This window comes from Cygnus atratus, chromosome 17 (genome assembly GCF_013377495.2).
Source record: "Cygnus atratus isolate AKBS03 ecotype Queensland, Australia chromosome 17, CAtr_DNAZoo_HiC_assembly, whole genome shotgun sequence".
NCBI lineage: Eukaryota > Metazoa > Chordata > Aves > Anseriformes > Anatidae > Cygnus > Cygnus atratus.
In genome coordinates, this window is record NC_066378.1 from 9,725,670 (window position 1) to 9,736,357 (window position 10,688).

At 36.2% G+C, this 10,688-nt stretch overlaps 1 protein-coding gene across 2 annotated transcripts in view; it reads right to left on the reverse strand.

The window, feature by feature from the left end:
- The window catches only part of ADGRD1 (adhesion G protein-coupled receptor D1), a 153,663-nt gene extending 143,447 nt beyond the window's left edge, over window positions 1-10,216 (reverse strand). Inside the window, exons 1-4 of one of the 2 annotated variants that reach the window (XM_035564928.2) lie at window positions 9,358-10,030; window positions 9,225-9,261; window positions 4,733-4,816; window positions 916-1,011 (exon numbers count right to left, since the gene is read on the reverse strand). In XM_035564928.2, the coding sequence (XP_035420821.1) occupies window positions 916-1,011; window positions 4,733-4,816; window positions 9,225-9,261; window positions 9,358-9,426 (286 nt within the window). In that variant the 5' untranslated portion in view covers window positions 9,427-10,030. Of the gene's footprint in view, window positions 1-915; window positions 1,012-4,732; window positions 4,817-9,224; window positions 9,262-9,357 lie in introns of both variants that reach the window. The other variant, XM_035564929.2, reaches the window with a different exon arrangement.
- Window positions 10,217-10,688: the final 472 nt, after the last annotated feature.

Below are 10,688 nucleotides of genomic sequence, written 5' to 3' on the forward strand. Positions count from 1 at the left end.
ATGGCCTATAAAGCAGATAAGTGAGGACTGAAAGAAATTAGGGTCGTTTGAAGTTCATTATTAATAGAGTTCACATTTGCCAGCATACTTTTACTCTTAGAGAGCAGAAAAATAGTGTTTTTAGTGTTCTAATACAGACCTCCCAGTATTGGAGCAACCCAAAATGACAGTTCTACCATTTTCATCTTTCTCCTCATGTCAGATTTTTCAACAAATAGATATGAGTTAATACCTAATTGTTAAGTGGACAAAAGGTCATATTTCAATTGCCCAAGTCTAAACCCTGACGACTTCAATTAAATGATTTTAGTTATACCTACACCAGCTTAAGCTTAGTTTCCAATCTGGCAGGTTTCTGCATGGAATGTTATTTTCTGTTCTTCTTTTTATATACTAGTACGTTGATGTAAAAAGAAATATATCTAAGATTTGTGTCCGTTTTTTTATTTTTTTATTTATATGTTAACCAAAGATATTGTGGTTGACAAGATTACTTTCAGGATTGGAAAATTCACTTGCACTTGTCTTTATCTCTTTTTCACCATTTCATACTCATTTTTAAAGGACATTTTTTCTTTTCATCTTGAAAGAAAAAATAAATCAATGTATTTGTTCTTATATGTTCCTCTGAAATATCTTCTGTTTCTTTTAAGTTTAATAAAAATATTTTAGGTTTTTGAGGGCTGCTGGGTTCCATCCTTCTACAGACTGCTTAGCAAGGGGATGCGTCTCCCAGTAATTCTGAGTAATTCACTTAAAATTGCAGGAGTGCTTTTTCATTTATCTCAGTGTACGCATAGATCTTTACCACATGAGCAATTGAACCAAAACTCAGTGTTAACTTTGAATCCAGTGTTACAAGAACCATCCAAGCTTGACAAATGCAGAACAAAAAAAAAAAATGTAAATCCTCACCTACAGTTGCAGAGAAGTTAGAGTAGGCAGAGTCATTGGTATATACAAAGGTAGAGTTATGGGAAGGAAGCACAGTGAAGTTGTGGATTCTTAGAGCTGGGTGAAACAACAAAAAATAAGCAAATAAGCAAAACAATGAATAAACACAATCAGAAATGAATTGACCAGTTCATATCTCTCAACATTACACAGATCATAGATGTTGGTCAGCGGCCTTTAAAATTAACATATGATCAACTGTCTCCAATAATTTGTAAGTAGTACACAAGTGTTGCATCCTTTAACTACATAAGAAAATATAGTGTCACTAAAACCATTTTTAATTCCTGACAGGAACAGAAAAGGAAAAACTATGAAACAGTACAACTGCAACCAGATAAAGGGCTCTGAATACAATGAGGTCAGTAAGGAGCTGTGCAGTTATAACAAAAATCATTACACTGGTGCAAAAGTTATGGTCAGTTCAAGTTATATGTTCTGTTCTGGGTTCCCTAGCACTAGACATGGACATACTGGAGTGAGCCTGGTGAAGGGCCACAAAGATGTTGAAGGCACTGGACACACCAGCAGAGGCTGAGACAGCTGGGATTGCTCAATAAGGAGAAGTGAAGGCTCAGGGATTTTATCAGTGTGAATAAACACCCCAAAGAGCAAAGATAACACCAGACTCTCCCCAGTGGTATCGAGTGGAAAGATAAGAGGTAATGGTCACAAATTAAAACACAAGTAATTCTACTTAAATGTAAGGAAAAAGCTTTTTAAATAATTAAAGAAAAAATTATGAGAGGGTCAGATGCTGGAACAGGTTGTCCAGAGGGACTATGGAGCCTCCATCCTTGGAGATATTCAAACCCCAACCAGAAAGCCCTGAGCAACTGGCTCCAGCTCACCCTCCTCATGAGCCACCCAGGGGGTTGAAGGAGACGATCTCCAGGTGGGGCATTAAGCTCATCTGTTCTGCAGCTCTGAAGTCTAAGGGCTGCTGGTAAACATACACTATCAACAGGTTTAAAAGGACAGAATCAACATTACAGGGTTTCTACCTAGAACCATTTTGCCTGCTATAGTTTTGAGAGCCATCAAATTAATTTGGGTATCCAACAATAAAATTTTATTCTTTTTTCCCTTCCCATTTAGATAATTTAAAAGTATCATGCACACAGTAATTATTTACCTTAGGCAGGCAAATAGATCTTGATGGAAAGCCTGCATAAGTAAATAGAGACATTGACTGGCATTGACTGGGGATTTAGACCAACCGGGCTCACAGGAGGAAAAGGCAGATGCTCAAAAAAATAAATAAATAAAAATAAAAATTCAATAGAAAATGCATGGAAAACTAGAGGTCATATTATAAAACCTGAACATGGCCACATATTTTTTTCTTTGCTATATTTTAAGTTGTGTTTTTTTTTTCCCTTCAATTGCTTCTACTGCTTTTATTGCTATGATAACCAAAAAATTAATTTGCTGACACTGCCTCTTACAACACAAATACATTGAGAGATATAAATCTGGCTTCACACACAATGACTTCAACAAATAAAATGGATTAACATGATGGACAGATTATGATGCTTCAAGTATTTAAGAGAAGAAACATGGAATGAAAATAATTGCATGAAATTATGATGAATGGGAGAAAAACAAGAAAGGCTAGCAATAAACAGAAGAGTTGTCTAATCAGAATGGTATCAAAAATAGAAAATTGTCACGGGCATTAGATTACAACAATAAAGAAAACTTTCATTGTATTTCAAAGTCAAATATCAGATAGGTACATAAAACTTCTGCTGGAAGCAGTTGAAATAATACCCAGGTATTATAAGACTCAATATATGCAAATGCCAAGAATTTGAACTATCCACTAGAACATTAAGGAAAGAATTCAACATTGTCAAAATTGCACTGCAGAGAAAAGGACTTTTGGCTACTAGCATCCTCTGTAAACAATAGCAAGAAAAAGTCCTCCAAATCTTTTTTTTCCAGCAGTCATGCAGCTGGCTCATTTATAAAGTTCTTTAGCACAGTGTCATAATAGGAGTAAGAGACAATTGCTCATATAAGCCAGCCCTATTCATGTAAGAGAAGGTTTGTATGATCAGGAGCTTAATATATTCTGCTTTTACTCTTCTGTGTTACTACTGGAAAGATTTCTGAATTGTATTAAAGTAATGTCATTTAACATGTTCCGAAAAACAATCTAACTAACATCGGTTATGCAATTACAATTTGTCCAACAGCTGTATGTCACATTAGATTTCATATATTCCTTTCAAGTACTTTAAAAATATCTTGATAACACAAATGCTAAAACAATGCTAGGTAAGGAGTGCTTTACTCTGCTAGAAAGTACATGAGGTCCACTGTTACAAAATCACATTAATACACTGTTAAAAATCTCATATGGTAACTTTTTGCAGGTCAAATTATGATCCTATTGAAGTTGGTGGGAATGCTGCCATCAGCCTCTAATGGGAGCAGAATATTGCCCAGATTTATTTCTGGTCAGCTAATTTAATTCCTTTAAGAAGTTTCCTGGAAAGATGGGTCAAACTGTTTGAGTTTAAAATACTTGAGCACCTATGGAATAAAAGGTTTCAGATATTTATAGAATTTTCTCCCCACTTAGGAACAGAGATTGATGTTGCCATTTTTGTGTAATAAATAGCAATAACTTTGCACTTGTGTAACATTTTTCATGCGAGGTTGTGAAGGTCCCTAACTCCTGATTTAATCTTCTGCAGTGATCTTTCTGGGAAAAGATATTACAGTCACCAGTAGTAACACTGCTGCTACTCTTCACAGTAGTACATAGTTTAGCTTGATGGCCAAGGTAGTCAGCCATAGTGTGAGAAATACTGGGGAATGTATATATATCAGCCCAACCTGGAACTGGCTAAGTAGTCAGAAGAAAAAACAGTTCTCATGTGAAAATTACTAAGGGATCTTTGAGCCTCAAAAGGAGGCAAAACGAAGCTGAAAGTTTCATCTGAAAGGTGCGACCCTACAAGCTCGTAACGCAGCAGTGGGGTATTGTGCCTCAGTCAAAACTCCATGAGTTACATCCCCTGCACATCCCTAGGAAGCTCTCACCCCACTTTAAAATATCAGAATCAGAAAACTGCTGAAACCAAAGAGACTACATTTTAAAATCATTCCCTCTGAGATCCTAGAATTGTGACAACTGACTCTTTCAAATCAGTGAGGGTTTTGTTTTACCAAGCTTCACATAATTTTTGCCCAACTGGAGAGAAAAAAATTATTAAAAAAAAAAAAAGAAACCTATTGCTGTAATACAATTTTTAAGGAAGTATCCAAAACAAAATAAAAATGAGTAAGATACATTCAGATAAAAGCCTACCCTTCTTTTTCTGTGCATACTATGTGCAACTTTCAAAAATGTCTGCAGAGTTTAGGCATTTAACTCCTTTTAAAAATCTAAAAGAATCAGGCATTTTCACAGCCGGCATAGCCAAAGATCTCAGTTACTGAGCTTATTAGTGCATGTTATGCATGTACCAAGCCAACTAATAACAGTGTTATTTCAATGACTCTTTGGATCATAAACCATTTCTCTTTATAACCTTAACAATGCGTAGACAGCCCATAAAATGTCTGAGAATACTCTATAAAAATCAGTTCTCAAATACAATATCATTTGAACATCAAAGCACTGCAAAAACATTAACTTTAAAGAAAATCTCAAGTGCCATGTTAAAAAAGCTAACTACTTTCATTTCTCCTGCTCCCTATCTACTTACAGACTGACACAAATACTTATATTATTGCCATTGTCAATGAGTCCTTTGTCTACCTCCATTCGTATCCCGAAACTCATGAATTCCATCCACATCTTCCAATGGCCAGTAATGGGAAGCTGATGCAAGAACTTTGAACCCTTTCAAGGAAACACAGATGAACAGGTTGTTAAAGTAAGGCCCAACAAGGAGTGTAGCAAGTCTCCACAAAGAAGAACAATAAAGAAAGTCAATAGGTTAAGTAAAACAAGATGGAGCATGTAAATAAAATACTGCACATAAGCAAGACCGTAAATCAAAATGGCAGAGGAGATTAAAGCCAGATATCTGAATGACCACTGCAGAGAACCTCTGTTTTTAAAATTCAGCTGATTATTATTCTAATTACACTTAAAATGCATAACCATCTCTGACCAAATCTCTGCTAGTGTATCAGGCAGCATTCATCAAAGTAACTCTTGAGGAGCTGGTCTGATAATTTTAAGATCTCACCCAGCTTTTTAAACACATCACGGATAGTACGATGCACCAAGAAGAGAGTGCAAGTGGGAATGTTCAGCCTCTGCAGCATGCTTTCCCTACTCCTGCCTCCTCCACGGAGGACTCCACTACCCATGGTTAAATTGAATTGGAGAAGATGCTAGAGAGTTTCAAGGACTCTTCTTCTCGAAACACACTGCAAAACCAGTGCAACACCTTCAGGTTATATTAATACAAGCATTTTTCACCTTTGTTGTCTGTGGAGAAACATTAGTCAGAAACAGTACGTGATGCTGGAGGGCCTGCAATGCAGGTGATTGTATACATACCCGTGCAGCTGTTACTGCACAACCTAGCCTTCCTGATATCTCCAAGTAATTCACACTTTAACTGTGTCATATAGCAGAACTATACCCTTAAACAGAAGGAATTTGATGTTCCTCAAAAGAAGGGGTTCCAGAATAACCAACATATGGGGGGTGGAGGGAAGAATCCCCTCCTCCCCATACAGCATTAGCTGTTCCTTCAGAACTGTCTTCACTACACAAAATCAGAACGTCTCCTTGTGGCCAGTAAAAACATTTTGTTTTCAAAAATGTCCTCCTGAGCACCAAGTGTACAAGCTGACAAAAGCAGGACATCTGCTGGTTTCCATTGGTCTAATTGCTACCAGTTAGAACAGAGTTTAGGAGATGTGATTATTCAAACCCGAGCAGAAGTGGGCTGTCCAATGCAATCAAATTTTGTGTTAAGATAACGATTCTATTTTAAGGGCATACCATTAATAATGTAGGAAAACATGAACTGTAATTTCTTGTTATCTTGTTAGCTGCAAGAAATCCTTTATTCTGAAAATAATTAATTTAACCAGCTGTTCCAGAAGAAATTGATAATCTCCTATATCCAAGAAAGTTTCAGAATGTCGATACAGATACACAGAAGTTTTACTGTGAATACAAATGAGAATGTTTTGTTCAACCTCACAGCATATCATCCTATTAAGTTGAGTTAATCTTTTCTTTTGGGTGGGAACAGAGAGGAAGTATTTATAAAACCAGCATTTTCTACTCAGATTTCAGTCAAATTTCAAATTTGGTGATTGTTTGGAGTTGCTTTGGGGTTCTCCCTTAATCTCCTTCTCCCATATAAGAAAGTATTGAAAGGTATCAAGCATAAGAATCCTCCTTCCTTCTCTCCTCCACATCTTTGTTCATACAGTGAACTTCTTCCACAGATTTGTTCCCACAATGATCCCTCTAACCTCCTTGAACTCCCTGACTACCATTTTTGTTAGTAATTTCTATAAAACACCCTTGTTTTTTTTAAAAAACACCCTCTATATAGAACACTCCTAATCCCTCTGGGGTCTCCAAATGAAGTGAAGCAAAACTTATTTATAAAATTACACATATGTGTAGTTCCTTGCCCTACAGTGTTATGTTGTTTTGTTTTTTGTTCCCAAGCAATCTTTCAAGAGCCTGAGGGACAAAAGAGAAAAGTCTTCTAAATACCACTTAAACTGTCATACACCATAGAAAAGCTCCCCAAACCTTGTGAAAATGGTGTGCAAATTAAAACAAAACACAGTATCCTTTGTCCTCTGCTTCTTTACTCTAGAGAGATTAAAACTGCTTGCCTACTGGATAATTATTCTATCATTTTAGTGTTCTGTATAAAAATGAAATTTCTTTACAATGGACTTGGAGGAGCAAAAATATTATTTTCATGTTATTTTCATCCTAAGTTTTCTTGACCACACAGAGGAGTTTTGAGCTCTTTTGTTGTCTCCCATCCTCATGTTATACTCTTAGAGCTGCAATGCAGACAGGAACTTAAGGCTAAGAGTACAAAGCTGGCAAATTTGCTAAATGTCACAACAAACAATTGCAGATTTGAAAACACAGAACTACAAGCAGCTCTGCATTTCATGGCAATACACAAACTACTCAGATTCCCTTCTGAACTAAACTATGCCAAAGATATCTAACAAGTGATTCATAATTGACCAGGATCTATTATTGGCCTACCTAACTAGGAATGTTTGCTGTTGTCATAGAGGTTTTCCCGGAGAGTGGGAGCATGAGTGTAAATAGATGAGGCAGGGATGTGTTTGGAGAAATGGATGTGGTTCTATGGTTACATTTCCTTTGAATACTTGAAAAATACAGAGAAAAGCATAGTTGCTACAAAAGGAGAAAGCTACTGTCAAAGTAAAAGAATAATGACACTGAATAAGTATGCACAAAGCCAAATCTGAAAATTCCAGGCAACCCAAACTCAACAAGCTGTGTGGAAAAGCACTCTGAGGGAACAGGCTGTAGGAACAAGCTTTAATTTGCATAAACTAAATCTGGGTATGTGTTCAGTTCTGTCTTCAAAGAGCATATTCTAGCTGCTGCAAAAAGAATTACAGTGATGAGGTTCTATGGTATGAAGAGCATCCACATAGGCAACTTGTGCTAGTGTACCTCCAGCCAGCCCTCAAACTACCTGCTCTATTTTGCAGAGCACAGAACATGCCTGCTGTTTCACAGTGTGCTTATATGCAAATAGTTCTTGCTTCCATTAACACACCTACCTTTAATATCTGGGGGAGAAGGATTAAAGATAACAGAAGTGATAGAAAAACATAGAAAAATAGGGAACAATAGTCAGATAAGAAGAATCCAGGGAGAAAATGAACTGATGCCAGAAACTATGTCACGACGTGGCATGAGTTTCATTAGCGGTAGCATCACAACAATGGCATTCCTGTGGCTGGCATCAAACAAACCCATCCCTAAGGAGAAGCTATACTCTAAAAACCTTACATTTATAAGATGGGAAAAAAAAATGGGCAAAGAAAATGGGAAACAAAAGAGATACAGCAAAGAAGTGAATTGCCTCGGGCCATGCCGCATGTTGGTGGCTTTCCTAGCTCCCAGTTCTGAGCTATATAAAGCCATGCTGCCACCCCCCTTGCAGCCAATCAGCCCCGAGAAGCTTTCCGAAAACAAATACCTGGTGCACTGAATTCAGCTTATACTTGTACCATTACTTCAATGGGTAACTGCTCTGTGTTCAGAACAAAATCACAAGGCTTGTTTACAGCCTTGTAACTGGGACTGATGCTTTCTGGATTTGAGCGCTTCCCCACAGACACCGTATACAAACTAAATGTTGTACAGCTTCCCCCCTTTTTGAGGGAGGCCTTTTTCTCCCTTATGGCTCTATTGGCCAGAAGCCAGTAATCCTCACCTATAGGAAATGAGATGGTGTTTCTTTGTTTTTGAGTGAAGGCAGAACAAAAGATACTAACTGGTCTGAAGATACTGCAATAGCAGACAACATGGCTCTCCATATCACACTGTATTTTATTTTGAACATAATTATATATGGTGAAAACTTAGAAGCACAAAGCAATACATGAATTGGTAAAGCAGTAAAATTGTACTTGTACACCACCATGAGGCTTGAGGTTAAACTATTTATATAAACAGAATAATTCTGCAGTTACACACACAGACCCCCAATAAGCTCTGAGTTTTTCTGCATTGAAAACAGATGAGATTTTTAATATGCTCTATAACCAATTTTACCTTAAGCATGAAGGCTGGGAGGAGGGTAGATAGCTTGAAGCCTTGGCAAAGTACTACAAAACACATAAACTGGCATATCTAACTGTAAATCAAATAATTTAAAACACTGAACACTAAGACCTTAATAAAAAAAAAGAAAAGAAAGAAAAAGAAAAAAAAAAGCCTGTGTAGAAGTCTGATTCAGAAATTCATGCTCAAAAAGGTAATAAACATTGTATAGAGGAATTCTCTACTTATCAAATACAAATCATTTTTCTCCAAATATATTTCTATGCAGAATATTTAGTAGGTAGTGAATTTAAACTAAGCAGGATGATCAGGCTTTATTATATTTTTAATACAGAGCTTACGTTCAAATGTGGGATGACTGTTTCTTTAGAGCTACAAAAAATGAAAAATACAAACCAAAATGCAAATCAAAAAAAAAAAAAAAAAGAGCAATTAAATATTTAAGCATATTGCCATAAAATATAAATGGAACATTCCTTACCTGGGTGTTTGAGTAGCTGGGAATAGTTTCCATACACCTGCACATAAAACATTTTATAATGAGAGAAAGTGAGGCAAAACTTGCTAAGAGGAATCCAAATATATCTTAATGCTGACCATATTCAGAACATTACCTGATACTGGAACTGAAATAAAATCAGCAAAGAATAATGACAACAGAGCAGAGATAATAAATTCTCCATGGTCTATTTAAGGTTAAAAGTACAACCAAGATCAAATTCCTGTAAGATTTCAATCATAAGTTTTCCTTAGCTACTTTTCGTATTAAAAGGGACATTTTCCGTGCAAGTTCAAAAAGTCTGTTCCTCCAGTGATGATATAATATCCTTCCAGACCCTTTAAGTAGTATTTGCTTGCTTCACACTTTGATCTCTTCATTTAACCATAAATAAATTACTATGATTTGAGAAAAATTAAAAGAAATGTGCATCAGATCCTAAAGTTGTACTGTTCCATGGAAGGAAGTCAAGTATTTCTGTTAGAATCTGTGCCAAAAAGAAAATATCTTGTTTTCAACTTTCTTCCTATGGTCTTTTCCTTTCAATTACTTTCACGTTGTCAGAGATCTGAAGCCAGTTTTGGTTTTGCTAGCAAGAAAATGTACTTCCTTATAGCGCATAGAGCATATAACTCGCACTATTTCCTCAGGAACTGAGCTGAAAAGAGTTGCTAACTCGTTGCTTGTCCAGCTCACGTTTGCACCTCCATCCCAGATCTTTTTGGGTGGAGAGCAAGTCTGAGTGATGTCATGCTTTCTTCTCAAACTTTGTCCCATTCTGGTACTCTATTTATATCACGTTGCTGCTGTCTCTTTTCTGGGTCCTAACACCAGCCAGCTAGGAACAAGTGGAAACAAGTTAATGTGCTTCAGCAAACAGATTAAAGAGATTACAGTTCTTAGCAATCTGCACACTCAGAGAAGATGCAAAGCCAGAACAATTGTTCCTAATTCAAATGTTTAAGAACAAAAGAACAGATTTTGGACAGAAACTGTTGGAGGAAAGCTAAGAGCTATCCATTAAAACAACAGTTTGTATTTTTTTAAAGAAACATGACCTTTGAAAAAATATTGATTTAAATCACACAGCATTGAGGAATTCATTTTACTGTGTCCCTATCAAGAAGGGGAAACTGAGGCACTAACCATTTCACTGATTTGCTCAAAGTTGCCCGTCAGAGCTAGCAAAAAAATAAAATAAAAATAAAAATAAAAATAAAAATAAAAATAAAAATAAAATAAAGAGATTACTTCTATAATAGCCATGGCAATATTAGTCTTTGATAAAAATAAAAGCAATTACATTTAAGTATTTTTAGAAGAGCATCCCAATTACACTAAGCAGTACCACAAATAACAACCAACATTTTATATGTTAAAGAAAAATAGTAGCTAGAACGAGTTGATATTTTCATTTACTCTTCTCATTAATGTTAAAATCTTGCT